General features: G+C 36.8%; 1 protein-coding gene across 2 annotated transcripts in view; it reads left to right on the forward strand.

Annotated features, from left to right (window-relative positions):
- The first annotated feature begins 327 nt into the window (after window positions 1-327).
- Window positions 328-22,584, forward strand: part of dpy19l3 (dpy-19 like C-mannosyltransferase 3) — a 52,521-nt gene continuing 30,264 nt past the window's right edge. The window contains exons 1-10 of one of the 2 annotated variants that reach the window (XM_027137076.2): window positions 328-879; window positions 3,507-3,630; window positions 3,778-3,902; window positions 14,163-14,253; window positions 17,351-17,472; window positions 18,209-18,354; window positions 18,710-18,833; window positions 20,072-20,206; window positions 20,283-20,414; window positions 22,103-22,204. In XM_027137076.2, coding sequence (XP_026992877.2) covers window positions 3,522-3,630; window positions 3,778-3,902; window positions 14,163-14,253; window positions 17,351-17,472; window positions 18,209-18,354; window positions 18,710-18,833; window positions 20,072-20,206; window positions 20,283-20,414; window positions 22,103-22,204 — 1,086 coding nt within the window. In that variant the 5' untranslated portion in view covers window positions 328-879; window positions 3,507-3,521. Of the gene's footprint in view, window positions 880-3,506; window positions 3,631-3,777; window positions 3,903-12,509; window positions 13,209-14,162; window positions 14,254-17,350; window positions 17,473-18,208; window positions 18,355-18,709; window positions 18,834-20,071; window positions 20,207-20,282; window positions 20,415-22,102; window positions 22,205-22,584 lie in introns of those variants that run through there. The other variant, XM_047817581.1, reaches the window with a different exon arrangement.

Consider the following 22,584-nt stretch of genomic DNA (forward strand, 5'->3'; position numbering starts at 1 on the left):
GTTTGTTTAAAAGACAGCTTTCTCCTGGTTTATTTTGGATGTTGATCTTCATTGAATGATCAATTGATGATATCTTGTACTGCACAATATAATAATAATAATAATAAAAAAAACTTGCACTGGCAATATTAACATTACAGCCTCAAAACTCTTTCATGCAAACATATGGTTCACTTAATCCATATCAGGCTAATAATTCATAAGCATGGGAAACTAATGCTGCGTTCACAAGTCGCTATGGCAACAGCCAGGCACTCATACTAAGCTACTTTATACTATGTACTTATAGGCTGCGGCTAGTGGTCGCGTGCTCAATGGTCACCATGGTTACACATGAACGCGTATACTTGCATACTAAATAGAACGTGAAAATAGAACTCGCGCTAAATATTACGTTAAAATACCATAGTTTACTGTGTTTAAGTAGACACGTTTGATCACATACGATAGAAGAAGTGTTTTATGTCGCCTTTTGCCTTAATGCTTATGTAAAAAAGGTAAACTAGAGGATGTGTTTCGTAATAACGTAGACTGAATGAAATTCCAAGCAAAACCACAGACAAGCAGCACGAGCCCAGATGTAGACTTTAGCTAGTTGGCTTTAGCTCATCATTTTTCATTTAATCCTTGATAAAAATTTGTCTTTTTTTTCTTTTTGTGAGTCGTCGTTTGTGTTATTCGTTATACGTGGCTCTGGGCTTTTGTACGTGCTCGTTTCAGCAGCCACTTTATGACCGTTAAAACGCACAATGGAGTTTTATCATCGTTAGCCGCTTGCTAACTGAGAGGCGAAGAGAAGATATCCAGTCTGCTTGCACCTGTCTCCTGCGAAAAGTTGGCGTTATCAGTTACCAACCTGCCCCCAGCTCAGAGGACAGGGTGAGACTCAAACTCAGAGGAGGTTTCAAGCGTTATCTAAATGTATTTAATGTGCATGCGGAATCAGGGACACCAAAAGGACACCGAAGCGGCTGTGATGGTCATGCCCGGACTCGATACAGTTCGGGCGGCGTCGTGTGCAGGAAAGAGCGGTGCTGTAACAAAGGCCTGTGGATGAATGAGAAGCACAATAACAAAATGCACTAATTTACTTGTGGAGTCCTACTTGGACTTTAGTGGTACCGGGTGTCTGTTTTAAATCTTATTTCAAATCAGGCTTCTTTTTTATTTAAACGCCTATAAATCGTTTCTATACGCTAAGACAAGCAATGTTACTCTTATTGCTAAGTTCATGCTGGATAACGGTGTTTATTTGTAAGCAGTCTAATTTATATTTAAAATAACTAACATTCCAATTTAAAGGTTTACCCCAAGGGTCATTGCCCTATTATATTGTTCATCATTATTACTGTTTACCCTTTTCTGAAAAGTGCATTATGGGTATTCTGCAGCAGCTGAAGTGCATAGTGGACTAGATGTTTTACACTGTCTTCGTTTTCAGGGGAAAGTTACTGCAGTCTTAAGACGCCAGATGACGACACAACCCGATTTGCATATTCGTTTCGTCATCATAATAATTTGCATATCCGAAACGTGTTACATAAAGAATTTTTGGAGACAGAATAGAAATACAATTTTGTGGCAATAGAAATAAAAATGCTGTTTTTTCTTTTGTTTTGTTTGTTTTTTTCCGCGATACCACCACAAACTTCCTGTGTTAAAAAAAAAAAAAAACTGTGTCAAACTATTTACATGTTTACAAAACGGCAACAATTTCAAGCTCTAATACTAATAAGTATCCTTTTTACACCTGGTCACTTTGTGTGTTTTCTCTGATCCGATAGCTATCTGATTTGTTATCTGTTCCATTTACATTAGGCCACATAAATGCGTCTTGGCGAATCGGATATCAATCCGATCTTTCTACTCCCGCCCAAAATACAAATATATTTTACTTCTTTTCCGACGAAAAAGAATAATAAGAAGAAAAAACTTATGCTACAAGGTTATGCTACAAAAAAACAGCATTTACTGATTGCTGCATTTTCGCTGGTGGTAGCAATGCATTTTAAGACCCAACGAGACACCTGGGTGAAAGATCACTTGCGAGTGACATACTTCCGTTTGGGATGAGTATAGCGCTGACGTATGTTGCTTGAACAGTCACATTCATTTACACCTGTCCAGTTTCATTTGAAATGCGTCCCAGACCACCTCCTGAAGTGGTTTGAACGATTAGATTTATATCCGTCTCGAAAACGTTTTGGAGGGCATTTAGCCCTGGTCTTTTTTACGATCGGATAGCTATTCGATCACAGAAAACCCATGAATTGTCCAGGTGTAAAAGTATACAAAACGTAGCATTGGTGAGTATTTGGGAAATAGACATATAGGAAAGAGCTATAAATGGAATAACTTGCTCAAGAGGGACAGCGTTTGGTGATCGATGGTGATCATTTGAATGGAACGGTGATGATCAGTAATTGAACAGTGGGAAATATGTTAGCCAGTGATTGTTGGAAAAAATTATTCACAAAAAAAGCAAATCTGTCCACCAGCAGAAGTGATGAGAGTTGTAGAACTGTATTGAATTCAAGACAGTGACTAATTGCTTAAATAATCCTAGATTCTTTATTGGATTCTTTTTTTTTAATGAGCTTAGTAAATAGGTTTAAAAGCTGTAATTTACATTTGTAGCATACACCCTTATCCAGATCAACTTACATTTTCATTACATTTTTTTTATACAACTGAGCAATTGAGGGTTAAGGGCCTTGCTCAGGGGCTCAGCAGTGGCAGCCTGGTGTACTTGGGAATCGAACTCTCAACCTTTTATTTGGTAGTCTAGCACCTTAACCACTAGATTACCACATATAATGAGATCCTAAAGCCATAATAAGGTCCTGATCCTTTTTTTCCTGCAAGAGAATACCGATATCAAACTTCTGGATGTTGGCCTATAAGTTGTGGCCACAATTGTAATTGCAATATGCATAAAAACTCCATAAAAAGCCACACCTTTAGTGCAAAAATTATTTATAATTAATTTAATTTGAAAATATTTAAATCCATTTTTAAAATCAACCCAGCATTTCTGGCCAATATTGCCCTTGGTACTGATTCTTTAAATATACTTAAAGAATGCACCCCTAGTAACTAGGGTACTATTAACTAAATAGGGTTTACTGAAGTCTAACGGCCTGTATCGATTCATCAATGCGCCTTAAAATCAGATGAGACCTTAAATAATATGATTGAAAAATTAAAAACATAATGTTTCCTTGCCCGCGACCCGGCCCCGGATAAAGCGGTAGAAGATGGATGGATGGATGTTTCCTAGCAATTTCGGGGATAGAGTTTGTTCTGATTAGTTTTCACATTTTAAATTGAATATTATACTTTGATTAATAAGGAAGAATTTTTATACATTTTTTTATGTAATTGAGGCTCAAGGGCCATGCTCAAGGGCCCAGCAGTGGCAGCTTGGTGGATGTGGGATTGTAATATTTGTAATACAACACCCTAACCACTAGGCTACCACATCCTCATTTTTGTGTTTGTTTCAGGATCCGTGATCGAACATGACTGTCGTAAGGCAGAGGAAAAGCAGTAAAGTGAAAGAAGTGGGTCTGGAACCTCAGAGTCAGCGCTGTGAGCATGCAGCTGGCAACTTCGCTAAAACTACTTTTGGTCAGTTTAACTTTCCTTCCATGGGCTTTAAAAGTCTACTATTCTAGCACAATAGACCATAAAAGTATGAATTTAAATAGTAGTGTCTAGGCATTTAATGGTGCTTGTTGCAGTATCATGGAGTAATTAGGTTTATCTTTTCCAAAGGCACCTCATGGTGGACGGTGTTGTGTATTATCATCGGTTCTATAGTAGGAGTAAGTCTGGGCCTGCTGTGTTGCATCTATGTGGCTACACTTCATGAAAATGACCTGTGGTTCTCCAATATAAAGGTAAGCTTGCAGTGTAATGTTTCCATCCTGTTGTAATCGAAAGCAGAAGGGCCACTGGTCTTTGTACAAAGCTCTTCATGGAAAATCACTTTGGATGGTTTAGTTAAATTTTAATCCAATAAACAGTGAAAATGTAGGTTAGTACGTTAGGCAGCCCAGAAGCTTTTAAAGTACCATTTATATTAAAGGTTGTGTGTACTAGTTAACCCTTAAACGTGTATTTCCCTGACTGTTCTGTAAATACATTAGATGATTTATTTAATCCTGGCACTAACACAAACTAATCTAGTGTCATCCATGATGTCACACACAATCTATTAACAGTACAATAGTAAAATTAAGTCATTTCTGCCAGTCAGAAGTGTTTAAGTATAAAGATAGTTTGCAAGTTATCAGTAATTAAAAGAGATAATATATAGTATATACTTTGGCGGTTGGCACAGTGAGCAAATTTGGGTTTGGGAGTTTGATTCCTGCCTCTGCCCTGTATGTGGAGTTTGCATGTTCTTCCTTCCCCAGTTAAAAAAAACATGTTGTTGGCTGATTGGACTCTCTAAATTGTATCATAATGTGTGACTGGGTATGTGATTGTATGCGTGATTGTGCCCTGTGATGGTTTGGCACCTGCTTTGTGCCCCGAGTCCTGAGTCTCATGGGATAGACTCCATGTTCCTGTGAAGAATAAGCAATATTTAAAATGGTTGAATAGATGGAATAAACTGTATTTCTACTTAAGAGACTGGAATATAATGCATCTCTAATAAATTTAAAAGCTTGCCAGCTGAGTATGATTTTTTTCACATGAGGAATGCCATGCTTGGATAATGTTGTAGGAAAATAGGAAATTAGGATCATGTTATTGGAAAATCGAAATATGTTCCATATGTTTCATATATCAGCTGACAAAACCTCCATGATGCTCCTACACCAACAAATCATCATCAAAAAACAGGAGCACTTACACAAATATATTTTTGTTATTTACTATAAGTAATTATTGTTCTACACTGTATCTACAAGATATCATTAAAAAATAATAATAATAATTTTGCCACTGCAGTTTGCCGCCATCAAACATCCCAAAAACGTATACAATATAGTGTATACGTAAATAGGACACCAGTTTAAGTTGTTTTAAAAACTACAGGCTTATATGAGCTGAAATATTTTTCTTTTTTGTAAGCATCTCAACCAGATGTACATTTCTAGTAAAGTCTGCTTACCCCAATAGTTAAAACGGACAAAAGTTATCTGATGGTAGTGCAGGAACATTGCCGAGATTTTAACAGCTGGTATCCTTTTATAGACCAAATTCAATTATTTATATTTCATTACCTCCCCCCCCCCCTACCTTATTTTTGTATCCACCATAATCATAAAAATGAGAGCTACACACAAATGGAGCATTGGAGCTGAGCTTTACTGTAGAACATACTGATATTTTTGGAGTCTGTTTATATTCTGACCTCTGGTGAGTGTATGTAACAGGATCATCAGAGACCGTGCACTTTTCTGTAGAGATGCTGTGATGGTGCTTAGAGACTGCACTGTTCTGTAATGTCAGAGCGAGAACATCTGGGACTATGTGCCTTTCTGTAGAGAAACTATGATAAAGCATTAAACTGTGGTTACTGTCCTGCAGAGACACTGTAATTGAGCAGTGGAGACTGAATGCTTTTCAGTCAAGCTGCTGTGAAAATTGTATGCTTAGAGAGCATTGTGTTGACTAGTTATTAACACATTAGCAACCCTAGTTAAATAATAATGAGTAGAATAAAGTCTGCTCACTAAGCATAGAACAGTAGTCATTCACCCTGTAAAGATTATTATTATTATTATTATTATTATTATTATTAGTAGTAGTAGTAGTAGTAGTAGTAGTAGTAGTAGTAGTAGTATTTTTATTTAATTATTTTTATTATTAGGTTTTTTTTGTTTATTTATTTATTTATTTATTTATTTAATTGTTGTTGTTGTTGTTTTCCTGGAGAAGATAAGTTCTTAAAAATTGTTATTTTGCTCTCTATTGTTCGTGTACTTCTATTTTTAGGAAACAGTGTTTATAGTAAGCATTAAATGTAATACTGATTTTTGTTCCTTAATTGCTTATTAAAATATTGCTATAAATGATTAAATCATCCAGACTCGATAGCCTAGGAAAGACAGGAAAACGAGCATTTCTGTTATATCTGCAGAGGAGAGTATTGGAAGGCATAATGGCATGATAATATGATAATAGTTGTGCAGTCAGGAACTGCTGGATGGTGGTGCCATTTGTAAGAACTCAGCTTGATGGGGGATTTTTAGCTGATTAATCAAATTTTACTTTTCTTCTGCTCAGAGCTTGACCATGTCAGCACTGGCCAACACAGTATACAACACAGTGACATTAATGAAATTAAAGCATACTCTATTTACCTTGACTGAAGGCAAGGGTGCCCAATGAGTCTGGGTGATATGTGAGATTAGGGGGAGGGGTGGAGCTTCTAGGTGGCGTCAGTTAATAGCAGAGCATTCAAAACATCTGTATCATTCCAGATTTCTATGTCGATTGGCACATTTTATGATGGAGAAAAAGGCTGTATTTCTGAGTATTTTTCAGTGCAGACTTAAAAATAGATACCATTAAATAATTATAACGCACAAGCTTATTTGTTATTTGAGGAAACAGCATACACATCCTGAACCTTTACCCTAATATCTGCACTGTAGATGGCAAAATATCAGATCTAACAATCTGAGGAGGACATATTTTAGCAGGCATTTTTTTATGTTAGATCTTTAGATATTTGTAGTTTATCCCTCAGGCTTGTTTCGAGTATCACTGTATTGTATGCATTCTGAAATTCACTCTTATACACAAGTACTCCCAAGGCTCATTCCTTTGGTTTGCCTTGAACTTTAGGGCACTTTCAGACAAGATAAAGAAAGACGTGGAGAAGAGAACTTGGACGCATTTACTTGATATTTCAAGTCCAAGCTGAGCAAAGATTGTAAGATCTGACATTATCCCGGAAATTAACTGACCTTTTTCTACATGATATGGATTTCACTGCATAATATGAAACTGAGATATTCACACTCTGAAGTTGTCATTTAAAGCAGACGATTGGAAAAATAAATATACATTTACACATTTTAATGCTGCAAAAAAATTAAATGGCTACATAAGGCTACATAAGGGAATAGTCAACATGACAGTCTTTACTTTTCATTCATTTTATTTCAGTTGATTTAATTTCAATTTGTATTTACATTTAGTGCAGAAAAATCAGGTGTCACCTAAATCAGAGAGACAAACTTGGTCAAGAAGTATTTGTTGAGGATGATGATGATTTCTATTATTATGACTATTATTATTGCCGGTGGTGTTGCATGGTGCATGATTGCCTCACACCCTCAGTTCCTGCCTCCACCCTTTGTGTGCCAAGTTTCTCCCAGTGCTTCAAGGGTTTCTTCCAGGCACTCTGGTTCATATCTAGTTCATACTACTATTCATATTAGAACTTATTCAATGCAGAGCTCAAAACAATTTGTCCGACTGAGTCAGGTTCTGATATCTGATCTGATATATTTCTATTTTAAATGTGTTTTAACAAATAAAGAGATCACATTTATAGGCTAGTTACCAGCAAAGGTGAAGACAGAGAAAACTGCATTTAATTTCATCCAGGCTGCGGTGCACAGGCATTACAGACCTTTTGACGTCAAGGATCAGATAACAAACTGAATTGATTAGGCTGATCATATTGCTTTACTAACATTTATTAAATTTGACATTCCAGACTATATTCTAGACCCTAATTTGTGGTCAAAACCTGATTTATTTATTTTTTTCTTTCTATTTTTCTCAGCTTTGCCAGAATTCAGCCAAGGCAACTTGGTTGGTTTTCCCAGACAGCCACAAATACACAGGAAACACTATACATGAATGTATACTGTGTGATATGTTGCCCTTTTTTTTAAAATAATCCTAAACTACAGATATCACTGTACCTAGGAAAAAAAGTTTCATATTGTATTTTCTCATACTATGATTTTTTTCTACCATTCCACATCTAGATCAATCAAATGTGACATAAATATTTCTTCTTTGCAGATATATAACTTGAAGCAGATATTAGAGCACTGATGTGAATGGAAAAAGCAGCTCAGTGGTTATAAATTCTTGAGAAACAGGTTTATTTTGTGCTGTTCACTGAGTACTTAATTTTTGACGCACACATGTTTCGTTCTGAAAATGTGTGATTTATTCTCCAAATGTCTTGAACAAATGTTTTGCTTTCCTATATAATTTTCATGTATGACCATTGGGCAAGAGATTATAAAATAGCTTCCAAATCTGTAACGGACGACCAGAAGAGAGCCAAAAAGTTGTCATGTTCAGACAAAGACGTTTCTTTTGGTCAAAGTTCTGACTGAACCGTTAGAAAGGTCTGAATGTGAGGCCTTCCCCAGGTCAGACAATGGTTTAAGCAGTTGCTTATGTTGGCAGTTTGGTTTCTCCTCATGACAGATACAAATTCTGCACAGAAAAATAAAAGTATATTAGTTGAGCAAGACAGGGCAGTTGTAATTGGGCCATGAGACATGTTTTACGTTCCTGAGATCACACAGATGTTCATTAAAAATACAGATTGTCTCGTCTTCCACTCTCACAGACTGAATGTAATATTAAATCATATTGTATTCAATGTACTATATAACAGAACTTTACATCACTTAACGAGAACTATATTTCAATGCCTTGTAATGTTTATATACTATGTCCAAAAACTAAATTGGGGGAAGTCGTGGCCTAATGGTTAGAGAGTCTGAATCCTAACCCAAAGGTTGTGGGTTAGAGTCTCAGGCCGGCCACGATTGAGGTGCCCTTGAGCAAGGCACCGAACCCATCAACTGCTCCCCGGATGCCGCAGCATGGCCGCTCACTGCTATGGGTGTGTGTTCATGGTGTGTGTGTTCACTGCTGTGTTTGTGCACTTTGGATGGGTTACACACAGAGAAATTCTGAGTATGGGTAACCATACTTAGCCGTATGTCACGTCACTTTCGTCACTTTTTAACTAATTTTAAAAACTGTTATTTTACATAATCTAACTAACTGGGTATTATGTGTACACTTGAAGCATTCTGACCCTGTGTGTAATATTTGTGTTCATATTTAGTCATGTACAGTCAGTTTCATATATATTTGAACACAGGGTCAGTTTTTATTTTATCTGTTTGCCAACATATATTCAAGTTAGTTATATAATGAATAAAAGCTGAACGTTCACACTCTTGCTTTAATTGCTCAGCTTTAACTCAGCTTTAATTTGAAAAAGGGTTTTTTGAATTATAGCTATTTAATTTGTAGCACCCCCTTTTAAAAAAAAATTGCACAGTTGACAGAAATTGCACAGTGTGCATTTGCTTTTGGAAGCTGTTTGCTCTGAATCTACATCATGCTGTCAAAGGAGCTCTCGATGCAAGTGGAACAGGCCATTGTTAGGCTTAAAAACAAAACTAATCCAGAAGAGAGATAGCAGGAACATTAGAAGTGGCCCCAACAGCAGTTTGGTACATTCTGAGAAAAACAAGAGCGCAATGATGAGCTCAGTAACATAACAAGGTCTGGACATCCATAGAAGGCAACAGTGGTGGATGATCGCAGGATTTTCTCCATGGTAAAGAAAAAACTCCTTCTCAACATCCAGCCACGTGAAGAACACTTTCCATGAGGTAGGCATAACGTTGTCAGCATAACAGGTCTCAAATCAAGAGAAGACCTCACGAGCGCAAATACAGAGGGATTAATACAAGGCACAGCCCATTTATAAGCCTCACGAATAGAAAGGCCAAATTCGACTTCTGCCAGACCATTCTGTGATCAGCATTCTTTGGATGGATGAATCTATCAGAATCACAGAAAGAAAAAATATGGAGAAGGCTTGGAACAGCTAATGATCCCAAGCATACCTCATCATCTGTAAACTACGGTGGAGGCAGTGTGTGATGGCATGGGCATGGATGGCTTCACCTCGCACTGGGTCACTGGTGTTTATTGATGATGTGGCAGAAGGTGGAAACAGTTCAGATGAACAATGAACCAAAGCAACTCAAGTGTTTTTAAAGGTGGAAAGAAAGAAGTAGAATATTCTACAGTAGTTGAGGCAATCACCTGACCTCAACCCCAGCAGGTGTGCATTTCACTTGCTGAAGACAAAACTAAAGGCTGAAGGACGCACAAACTAATAACAATTGAAGATAGCTGCAGTAAAGGCCTGGCACAACATCACAAATGAGGAAACCCAGTGTTTGATGTCCATGAGATCCAGACTCCAGGCAGTCAGTGCTGGCAAAGGATTCTCAACAAAATATTAAAAATGGACATTTTATGTATGATCATATTCATTTGTATAATTACAGTCGAGCCCCTAAAAATTAAGGGACTGTTTGAAAAATTATTGCAATTCCAAAAAGATTCATTTTTCAATATTATTTTTCAAGCCCTTGCTTTAAAGCTGAAAGTCTGCACTTGACTGTTTCATTTTAATTCTCTTTGATTTTTATTTAATTCTATACATACAATAAAAATATGAAAATTGTCAGTGTTTAAATATATGTGGACCTGAGATTATATTCAGCACTAAGCAGTACAGCCTAATGTGGGATAATTATTTGACATTAAAAACCCCTTATGACATTATGCAAGCAAAACAAACACTTTTTTATTAATGTGATCCAAAAAAAGTTCTACTGATTTACTGAAAAATTGTGATGAACGAAGATGATTTGCCATATTCATAACTGACTTTTAATCACTTTTGTTAATATAAAAAAACGAATTATGATTCACATACACATTTAGTAATAATGCAGTAAATTACATTTATTTTTGTCTTATGGGCTACAAAATTTCAGAGGGAAACTTTTAAATAGTGCAATTTGCTGAATACACAATTCTGGAAATAACTAAATATTACATAGACCTAAAAATAAATAATTAATAAAAGGTAAAATATGATTTCATTACACCGTAAAATTGTGAATATGGACTAAAGATAATTGTGATCATTATCAGGTGGTCATTAGTTAAGGGGTACACAGTGTTAGGGGTTTGCATGTTATCTAGTTGCTATTGCACAACTCATTACCATACTTCATCTAACTGCTGCTTGTATTTTTTCACATGTACTGTAGAATATACAGTATGTACTCTGGTCAGTGCTGCTTTTGTGTATTTTCTTTAGCATATTTGTCTTGTGTTTGTATTGTTTGTTTGCACCGTGTTTTGTCTTGCAGGTTGCACAGATGTACTTTATGTGGCTAGGACTAACTTACTTAAGTCCTTAGTGCTGTGTTGTTTTATGCAGCTCTGTTCTTGTTCTATGTAGCATAATGGTCCTGGAGAAACCAGGTCTCATTTATGTACTGCTTCAGCTACAGTATATATGACTGGTTGAGGGTAATCACTCTGCCTTTCCTTGGGAATTCAGATTCATTACTCGTTAGCCTGTATTAGCACACTTAACCAGCTAGCTAGCTCCCCACTTGTTATTACATTGTGCTATTAATACCTTTATCAGTTATGTTTCCAGGCAGCTCATTGGAGATAATGAAGTAACGAAAAGAATATTTCCGGAGAGTGTAAACAGAACTTTCAGATAGATTTTCCTGTCAGAATTTCTCATATGTCTGTAAACAGTTTATTCTTGTTTTTATTTGTGTGAATTATAAGAACCTTACAAGAAAAGTTTTGTATTAGTTTTTGATAAATGATGATATAACAGTTCTTGGTGGTGTGTTATTGGCTCTCCTATACATACAGTCAGTTTTTTTTTCTCTCCTCTGCCTGGTGAATGCTGCCGATGCAGCATGTGCTGGTCCAGTCATAAAAAGGTCACGTTCGGGTTTAAATCAAGTCCGGCCGACGACTGTAATGGAAAGAACAAGAGTGATGCAAACGTGTGCTGTGTAGTATTTTAAGACTTGGTTATGACTCACTCTTCGCTGTCATCTGTTCTCTCGCTCGATAAACGTGGGAGCTGGTTCACAAGAAATGACCAGAGCTTTTATTTCCATCATGTTCCTTGTTTTTCTCTTGTGGTTAAATGCCTCCTGGAGTGCGTCAGGGCTCAAGGGAGTTCGAGCGCGTTATTTGCAGTGAAAATTCGCTATGCTGGAAATCCATTTCCTTTGGTCTTTAAAAGAACAGGCTGAGGAAGTAGACTCATCAAAGGTGTCTTCTTTGTGTTTGAAGAAAAAAAAAGGACAGTTCAAGCAGTTGCACCTAGTATGATTCATTGTGTTCTGGTAAAGTACATGTACAAGTCTGGGTCAAATTGATTCAGACAAAGTTACTATGAATACTATGGATTAAGCCAAGATTACCTTAAAGTGAACCGGATATCTTGGTAAACTTCAGGTCTGATGTTGGTTTGGTGTGTCCTCTGGGATACCGGTGTGTGTGTGTGTGTGTGTGTGTGTGAGACACGAAGCAGCTGCAGCCAGGCCTCTCTCGAATTCGCAGTGTGTGAAGTCATGTCCATGACAGTTATAGCACCTTGTGGACGCCACTTCAGACCGGAGCTGAAGTTTTAGATCGTTTAAAAAGAATGGACCAATGCTTTTAACATTTTCCAAGAGATGTTCCAAGTCTTCAGCTTTATTTTTCCATTTTTCCTTCAAACACCAAACGGTCACCAGTTGTGCTATGCAAATACCTTCCTTCCTATCTCAGCTGTCTTGTCTGGTTATGGAACGGTCATTCTTTTGGCTGACTCCTCGTTTGCATGCCTACGACAGTTTCTCAAATGTTCTCCTATCTAATAAAATATCTTGTAAAATTTGGATCTTTTTTTCTTTTTCTTTTCTTTTTTTTTAACACATAAGTAATGTGTTAGTAGTGTCGCTGTTTGAGCCAGCTCCTCCTTCAACTCTGGGAATCTGGGAAAGCACATGCTGGATTCATTCACTGAATTGTTCACTGATCTTCAGTGGAAAACAAAATAAAAAGATATTTGAAAGGCAGAGAAAGCTGCAATGGAGGCAAGACGCAGAATCAAGAGCATGCAAGTAAGCGTTCTGGACAGCATCAATTTGGATACCTCTGGAACAAAAGAACACACCAGCATCTTGAAAACAAGGCAGTTGAGAGACAAAAGTTGCTGGAACTCTTCATGGATGAGACTTAATAATTTGAACTTTTGGCAGACCATTGGCATGGTTACTGGTTTAACGTTAGCGGGAGTGATTGGACTCTTCCATGCTTGGTATGTTTACTCCATCCATGAAAACCTGCTCTGGTTTTCACAGCTGGAGGTAAGAAGGACCACATTGAAGATAGAAGAGTAAGCAGATCCTTAAGTATGAAGTTCACTTAATATTAATCATGTAACCTGTGATGAGGTATAAATCTCCAACTTTTACTAAAGACTAAAGTGTTTCTTTGAGATATTCTTTAATTTCATTGAGCAGCTGTACAATGACAATAAAGTATTCTATTCTAGTCAGGTTTGTTTAAGTGTACTGTATTAACTTTGGTCTAAAAAGATAATTATATTCCTAAAAACAATAGGAAGCAATATTGGCAGTTGAAAGCAGCTTTGGTGCAGACTTTATAATGAGTTTTGCTGTCAGAAAGTTGCGACTGTTACTTTATTATTTCTCGAATGGAATTGCGGTGCTTTTTGTCTGCATTTTAAAAAAAGACACATTAACACGTTGTATATATTTCATTACCTCTTAATGAAACTGAAGAAACTGTGTAAACTTTGGAACAAGAGTATGCAGCGATGCACTTAATAAAATGTATTTTTGTTCATCAAATCTCCCACTGTAAATGATTCCATATGCTACTGAGATGTCTGAAAAATATGCTACCATATGCTACTGAGATGTCTGAAAAATCTGTTTATTCATTCGTCTTCGGTAACCGCTTCGTGGATCCTTCTTGCAGTAGATATAACTCCAGTCCATCACAGTTTTGTATGGTTTTTGCAGGATATTTGGTCTAATCTGTGCAGGAGTTTTCTTCTTCGTGACTGTTTAAAGCCATGCTAAACAGGAGCGATCGTTATGAGAACTAATTTAGCCAGACATAGTTATCGCACCCGTTCACTGTCTCCAACGTTTATCTCAACTCCATTATCCCAACATCTGTCTAAATACACATACCACTTAAATAAGCATCTGTTACATACTCGGAAGACACTGTATGTCATAGCTTTCTTTTTATGCCTCTGCTCATTTGTCATATTTTGGATTTCTTGGCAGGAAGTGGAGCGTGAAATCTCCTTTCGGACAGAATGTGGCCTCTACTACTCCTACTACAAACAGATGCTCAGCGCCTCGTCTATACAGGAAGGTATGGAGATTTATTCAGTTTTGAAGCTTGCTGTCCAAACGGCCTGAAGGCTCCACTGTTTTAATGTGAAAGCTTTGCCAGATTTGAACATAGAAGCTTATATCCAAAGTGATTTACAAGTCTGCCAGAGTCCAGTTCCAATGTACAGCATTTAAACAGAGCAGACAGCAGTACAACTTTTTCCATCCGTCATCCTTCAGCTGCTGAGATTTGAATGTAAGCCGCTGAGATGCAAACTACATATTGAATCAGGTGTGACTCCTCAGGTGATAACCTACATTCATGTTCAGACCCTTGATCTACCAGATTGTGTTACAGCTGATGTGTGTAGTTCAGCAGTTGGAAGGGTTCGGAATGAGTAGCACATGCTGTGGTATCATGCTGCCTTGAAATGCATGATGTTTATACGTACATACCAGTTTAAATCTTTTTGTTGTCTTTTACTGGTTGTTGACATTACTATACACATAAAACTGCCAGTCCTGGGTCGTCTGCTTTTGCGATTTGTCTACCACTGACAAACAAAAAAAAGTACATTCTTTCTCATTTGTTTTTTTTTTTATTAGAGATGGCCCAACAACACATCTTTGTTCAAAATCATTACATTTCTTTAAACATTATTAAGCTTTAAAATGTTTTGACAAATATATTATTAAGCTTTTTTTTTTTCTTCTGCCTGATAGTGATACTGATCCTGAGTTTCAGATTCATATAATCTCTATTCTAAGTCTGAAGTAAATCTGCTGGTGCCTTTAATGTTGCATCTATGAACAAATTCCATGCACATTATTATGGAAAAATGCTATAACACAAAAGTAAACCACAAAAGTACTGTTATATGCCACTTTTATGATAACAGGCTGTTGGAAGCAAAACAAAACTGAACTTCACCAAATTTCATAAAAGTTAATGGCATTGTGTGCTACGGTCAGGTGAGACTGTATCATACAAAACTACTGTGTTAATGCTGTACATCTGCATGTTTGGCAATAATAATTGGACTGTGTACAAGGGAAAGCAGTCATTGTAAAATGTGATACTGGATCACTGATGGTTTGTGGCTGTTTTACGGCTGCTACTCAGTGGAGATGGATTGCATCACATACTCTGCTAAGTACCAGGGTGATTTCAGCCCAAAAACCTGGTTGCTTCTGCCAGGGTGTTCTGTCAGATACAGCTTCTACAAGATGATCAGCCATGTTTACTAACTTGCTTCCAGATCAACACAGACACGTTTAAAGGTACACAAAATAAGTAGGATTTAAACTCTTCTGAGCAACCTGTGGTCTGAGCTGAAGTCCCAATACATACCTGATATTATAGAGTAGCTTAAAAGGTTCTGCATGGAAAAGTCGACCAGGATCTCTATAAAAATTCTCCAAACTTGGACTCCAACTAAATGCAATAACAAGTACTGTTATTTTCTATACTATATTATTATTATTTATTGCATGAAGGATACTAGTAATTCTGGACATCTCTGTATATGATGGTGCTTCTGCATCAAAGCTCAAGTGGCCCTGAGAGAGCTGTATTCAGAAGAGTACTCTTCATCCTGTTTTTTTCTTCTTCATTTCAGCAGAAACTCCTGCTGTGCTTCGGTAAATAATTTAAAAGGATGTTTTTTTTTTGTTTTGTTTTTTAAATCACCCTGATTTAATTTTCAAAAGCAGTTTTTTAAAATCTATTATTATTATTATTTGCTAATTTCTGTTCAGCATGCTCTTTGTTCTTTGTTCAGTCATCCAGCCAACGGAAACCTGAATGAAATACAAATGAAATAATGAGCTGACCAGTCATGCCTCCTTGTCTATTTGGTCTGTTTTTCCGTTACAGTTCATGTAAAGTGAAAGCAATCGCAGGCACTCTGCTAGTTCAAGATGAAAGAAGGAATAAAAGCCCAAAAGTGCTAGAAGTGAGCCAAATCACTTTTGTGCTCCAGCTTAAAAAAAATCATTACAAATAAGTCATTGGCCATGAAGAAGGACCTGAGTGCTGCAGCAGCAATGCTTATAGCTGTTCTCTGGATGGTGCTTTACTGTTCCTGAGCAGTTGGGCATCATCATCTAAATAGGCTTGGGACCTGCTTAGATGCTCACTTCTTTATTCAATATTTTGATGAGAGAATTCGGCAGCAGTGCGAGCAAGTGAGGACTATTATGGTTTTAAACTCAAACTCAAAGCATATGTGTTTGTGTAAGCAGATTATAATGGCTAATTTGACTTTGTGGAGGGATTTGCCGGGTGGTTATTTATATATACATGTATATTTTTTATTAATGAAAATCTAAATGTTATTCAGTCTAATAAAGATTCATTTTTGTTACTTTCTTATGTGGGAAGTTTAGACATTGGGCAAAACTGAAATGCAGAAATTATTATTATTATTATTATTATTATTATTATTATTATTATTATTATTATTATTATTATTATTATTATTATGTGTTGTTGCTGTTGTTATTATAATGACAATACTACTACTAAATACAAATAAAATATTTTATAATAATAATAGCTTTTTGGTTTATTGTTATTTTTTATTATTTTATTATTGTTTCTATAAATTAGTGTTTTGTTGTTTAAATTGTAATTAATTGACTCTTTAGGTTTGAAAAATTTTAAATGACAATTAAAATATAATTAAAAAATAATTAAAGCTACTCATTTCACTCAGTCATTGGTGCACACAATAAGCTCAAAATAAATAAAGCAATTCATAAAAAGACATCTGTACATGAACATGATCATATTTTTAAAAGCCTTATTTAGTGGCACAAATCCAGCTTAATGAATGTGTTTGCAGTGCCTTTAGTATCGAAACATTGAAACGATGCATTTGGACACCTGAAGATGAGTTCAAGATGAGCAAGATTACTGTAGTAACATTTAATGTTCAGATTTAATGCTATAGATTGAATAAATGCTAATTAATACTAATACTAACTAACTAGTAATGCACAGGTGAATTTATATAATGTTCAGTGATGTAAAACGTGACTCTTGAAGGTTTTATTGTGTTATGTCTGGGTATTAAAATCAGTATTCGACTTGGTGATAATCAGATGCTAAAATCTATATTTGTGTTTGTATGCAGGTCTGTCTCAGCTCATAAATGACAACACCACAGAGTCTATGAGGACTATTAATATTCTACAGCGTATGAACATCTATCAGGAGGTGTTGCTGAGTATACTCTACAGGATTCTACCCATTCAGGTAGAGTTTTTTCTAATAGAATCACTTTATTTATTTCATCCATGAACAGCAATATACAACCGTACAAGTGTAGCAGTCGAGGTGGAACAAACATTAGATGTTACTGAATAAAATACTTTTACATCACTAATTTTTTTTTACATTAGACACTAGATTTTTTATTTATTTATTGTATTTATTTTAAGCTTCTTTCTAGCTTTGTCTTGGAATCTTCCTGCCGAGATCATGTTGGACAAGAAGTCAGTAGTAAAAACAGTCAGTCTGTTTTCTCACTATTTGATCATGTTTTTGATTAGTTTAAACGACATATTAATAAGAAGAAATTGAGTCAGATGACAAGGAGGAATGGCGGTGAAGGTGAACGCTTCCTCCAAGACTCGTGAATGCATGTGTCGTCATCATTTTCTTTTTTAATACTGCTCATGCTGCATGACAGGATAGTGTATAGCTGTCAGAGGAAAGCACTATCTGCCCTATTCCACATACATGAGCTTATAAAAGCACATGATTGGCTAGTGTCGTTGTTATTGACAGTTGAGAAGGAAGCATAGAAGAGCATGACCATTGTCTAGCAACCGCAGATGGTTAAAAATAGCCTGTAGCCTGTCTTAATGGGATTTTATATATGTACAGCTTTCATATGCGTATACTTCATAGATGTGTTTGGGCTTTTACCAAGTTTACAAAAATATATGTGTATGTTTGTGTGTGTGTGTTTGTGTGTGTGTGTGTACAGTCCTATCTTGAGCCAGTGTACTTCTACATCTACACTGTGTTTGCTCTACAAGCAGTGTATGTATTCGCTCTGTTCCTCACCAGTTGGATGCTCAGTGATTGCTGGCTGGCTGGGACGCTTGCTGGAGTCTGGTACATCCTCAACAGGTATGCCACACACACACACACACACACACACACACACACACACACACACACACACACACACACACACACACACACACACACACACAGACACACACACACACACACACACACACACACACACACACACACACACACACACACACACACACACAGACACACACACACACAGACACACACAGACACAAAATTAAAATTTCCTCATGAATCAGGACCTTATTGCTATTCTGTAAGCTTTTGGATTCAGTAAAGGCTTTCTGAATAATTCTATTAATGCCTTTTTTTCTAAGTAAAAGGAACAATTGAAATACAGAGTATGACCTTGTGAGGTTACTGAATGAATTTTGTGTGTGTATAGAGTAGACACAACCCGTGTGGAGTTCACCATCTCTCTGAGAGAGAACTGGTCTCTGCCGTTTTTTGCGCTACAAGTGGCTGCCATCACGTTCTACCTCCGTCCACGGCTCCAGCTGCAGCACCAGGTACACATCTGTTATGCGATTCGTGAGTCACATGATTCAATTTTATTTTTTTTATTCTTATACTTTGAGCAAAACAATGATTTTTATTCTTTCAGTACTGCCTTCTGCTTGTCTCTGTCTGTCTGTCTTTTTGTCTTTTTTCTGTCTTTCTATATCTGTCTTTCTGTCTGTTTCTTTCTGTCTACATTGTTGTTTTGCTACATTTCTATAGCCATATCACCTTCTATATCTGTTATATATGCCTTTCTCTATGTCTTTGCATATGTCTGACTCATTCTGTCTGCCTGCACTTCTTTCTTTCTTTCTTTCTTTCTTTCTTTCTTTCTTTCTTTCTTTCTTTCTTTCTTTCTTTCTTTCTTTCTTTCTTTTTTCCTTCCTTCCTTCCTTCCTTCCTTCCTTCCTTCCTTCCTTCCTTCCTTCCTTTCTATATGGTGAAATGTAGACACCTGAACATGACACTAATATGTGTTTCTTTAAATATCCTGTTCTACTAGTTATTATCCCTTTTCTGTTATAATAACCTTCACGTTTCTGGAAAGGCTTTCCACTAGATCATGTCGTAAAGCTCACCCAGTTCATCCTGAAGGTGTTAAGTGGGGAGTTCAGGGCTCGTTTGTGAAGGACACATGTTTTTCTAGTGCAAGCTTGGCTAACCATGCCTTTATGGAGCTCAATCCCAATGCACAGGGGCATTGTCGTGCTGGGATATGATTAGGCGCCTTATCTCCAGTGAAGCATTATTGCAATTTTACACTATACAAATTTACATCCTGTACAATTGTGTGCCTTGTATTTTGTGCCAACAGTTGGACAACATATGGGTGTGGAAGGACAACATATGGGTGTGGGGGGTCAGGTGTCCACAAATATTTGGCCATCTCTGATGATGATTAATCCAGTACGCGGTTCAATGTACATCCCAAATCCTGTAAAAAAAATTTGCATTCATTGCTTTTGTTAGCTCCAGAGTTTAGATTTCTTCTGTTCCGTTTCCCATCTGAGTGGTGAGGTGATGTAACACCTCAGATGGAGGTGTATAAACATTGGTGAGAAATCTGAAGGAGACTTTAGTGTTGAACTGCTGCTGAACCGTGTAAGATGTTCCATCAGCCTATCCTTCAGACAGATGGTTATACGGCGGAAGAATTATTCGCCACAGGGACATCCTGTACCGAGGTTTGGAGGGTTTGTGTTTAACATTATGTGTGTGGCTGTCTGTGTGTGTGTTCTCTGCACAGAGGGTGGTGCTGTGGCTGGTGTTTGTCTGCACACTTTGTTTCTGTCTCACGTGGCAGTTTAATCAGTTCATCCTGCTGGTTCAGGCCTTTCTCATCTTCACTCTCGACTCACTGGATTTCCTCACAGCTGAGCAGGTAACCTACACACATGTGTTTAAACACAGTGTGTGGTATATACTCAGGGTTATAGAAACATCTTGTATGTGTGCAGGTGACGTCTCTGTACCTGGTCCAAGTCATGAGTCTGCTGTGTGTGTGGCTGCTGCAGTTCTGTAACACCATGGTGCTGGGCTCACTGGTGCTCAGCTTTATTGTGTCTGTGCTCTTCATCAAACACTTCCAGGTATGAAACTATATTCAGCTTTCTCCTTTCACCATAAGTGCAGAGGAATCATTAAAAGTGGAACTGGGAAAGGAAACAAAATGTTGTAGGTTGGGGGGAAAATTGACACTTTATTCACTTAATTGTGAATATGGCTAAAAGAAGGTCTTTTCCTCACATCTGGACCTACTCTATACACACACACATGCGCGCACACACACACACACACACACACACACACACACACACACACACACACACACACACACACACACACACACACACACACACAAAAAAAACAGTTCACACAATTGGACATTTATATTTTTCCCAGAATAATATCCCTTTTTCAAGATGTAGAAAAGATTACTATCGAGTTTATAGACAGGCTGCCAAACTCTATGGACCAAAGAAGCCGTAGACGTACCAGATGTCGACCCTTAGCTATGTCTTTTTATGTGATATTTTTAATTGAGGTCAAGGACTGGAACAGTCTCTGATCGGTCATCGTTCTCTTGGGAAAATCTGAAAAAGTATTCTATTTAAACACATTCATCTCTTTACAAAGAAAATGATCAAAACTTAAAAACCAAGGGGAAGAAAAGAGATTAGGTTTAGAACATTGCTTTACTGAGTTTGTTATTTTGACTAAAGAATTGCACGTTTTCCACCACTTTTTCCAAAGTAAGAAAGGTGTATGTAGATCATCTGGAAAGGTTTGGGGGAAAATAGCATGAGTATGGTGCAGATAGCATAACTATCATATTACATACTTATTCCTTATTTCACACAAGGTTTTGTGGTTTCTGTCACAATGTTTTGTTGCTGATGTATCAAAGATTGTTAATAAACTCAGTGCCACCTTAAATCTTTCTTAAAGCTTTATTACTTTCTTTCTCAGCACAATTTTTGGTGTCACTCTGTACAGATATCTGTCTCAAGGAGCCGTGGTCCACTTTTAATGATAGAACTGAAGATAATGGAGTTAGAGTTTTATTGTGTATGTGTGTCGGTCTGGGAAAACCTGTCAGATGTTGCTGTGACAGTCAAAATGACAAAAGATTATGGTGTTTTGTGTTTTGTTTGTTTTTTTCCGAACATCTATCGAACAAAAAAAAGACTATTTTAATAATTTAAAAATTAATTTTAAGTTATTTGAAAATCCAATTAAATTGAAATGTGACTGTAAAAATATTAATTGTTGGTTAATTGTTCAATTCATCAGTTGCTAGCACACAATAAGTTCTACAATCTTGTCCCTGTCTTTTTTTTCTCTCTCTCTTTTAATGGTTTTTGTTATAGTTGTAACATTGTCCTTTATCAGTCACCTGAATGAACTTTTCAGCTTAAACAAACTGCCTGCTCTAAAGGTAAATATAAAGTGTGCTTTAAGATCTAGATAGTGTCTTTCCCTCCTTTTACATAAAGTAGGGGGCCTGGATGGGGAGCAAACATTGTGTAGGTAGGTATAATTGATTTTTTTTTTTTTTCCATTTCTAATTTCATGTTTAAATAAGGCTGTTCACTTGTTCTCTGTGTCTGTTCTCGAGCTGCTGTTTGCTTTCGGTTCCGTCAGCAGCCATTGTCACACGAAGAGGGTCTTCGTGCATGCAGATTAATGAATGTTGTAGAACAGAATGTATATGTGAAGTCTGCTTTACTTGTTCTTGAAGCACTGTTTGCTTTTTCTGCTTTTTTTTTTTCTTTAGACAGGACTGAAGACTGGAGGCCTGGTCACGCGTGTAGGAAAGCTGGCTGTTCATGCAGTCCTGGTGCTCATGTTAACTCTCATCATCAATTATTCAACCAAGGTGAGTGTTGAGACATGGACTACATCTGTTCAAGGTGAAAATATTCAATATCGCAGAGTTATTCAACCCAAAATGTATCCACTTCTATACAAACTTTTTTGCCTTTAAAGGAATGTATAAACAGCTTACATGACTGGGTGGTGACACGAGTTACTCTTTAATGCTGTACCTTTAATTATTAGTGTTTAGCAATAACTAAATCTTATTTGACACAGTGGTTCAGACAACTCCGTTAAACAATAAAATAATTAAAAACTCTAACAAAAATATCTCAGACACAATTAAACTTTCGGCTTTTGTTATTCACTTTTCTTTAATCAATCGCTGTTTTTTTTTTTGCTAATAAGAAACTGTATGAAAGAGAGACTATTGCTGAAGCT

This window comes from Tachysurus fulvidraco, chromosome 1 (genome assembly GCF_022655615.1).
Source record: "Tachysurus fulvidraco isolate hzauxx_2018 chromosome 1, HZAU_PFXX_2.0, whole genome shotgun sequence".
NCBI classification, from domain to species: Eukaryota; Metazoa; Chordata; class Actinopteri; order Siluriformes; family Bagridae; genus Tachysurus; species Tachysurus fulvidraco.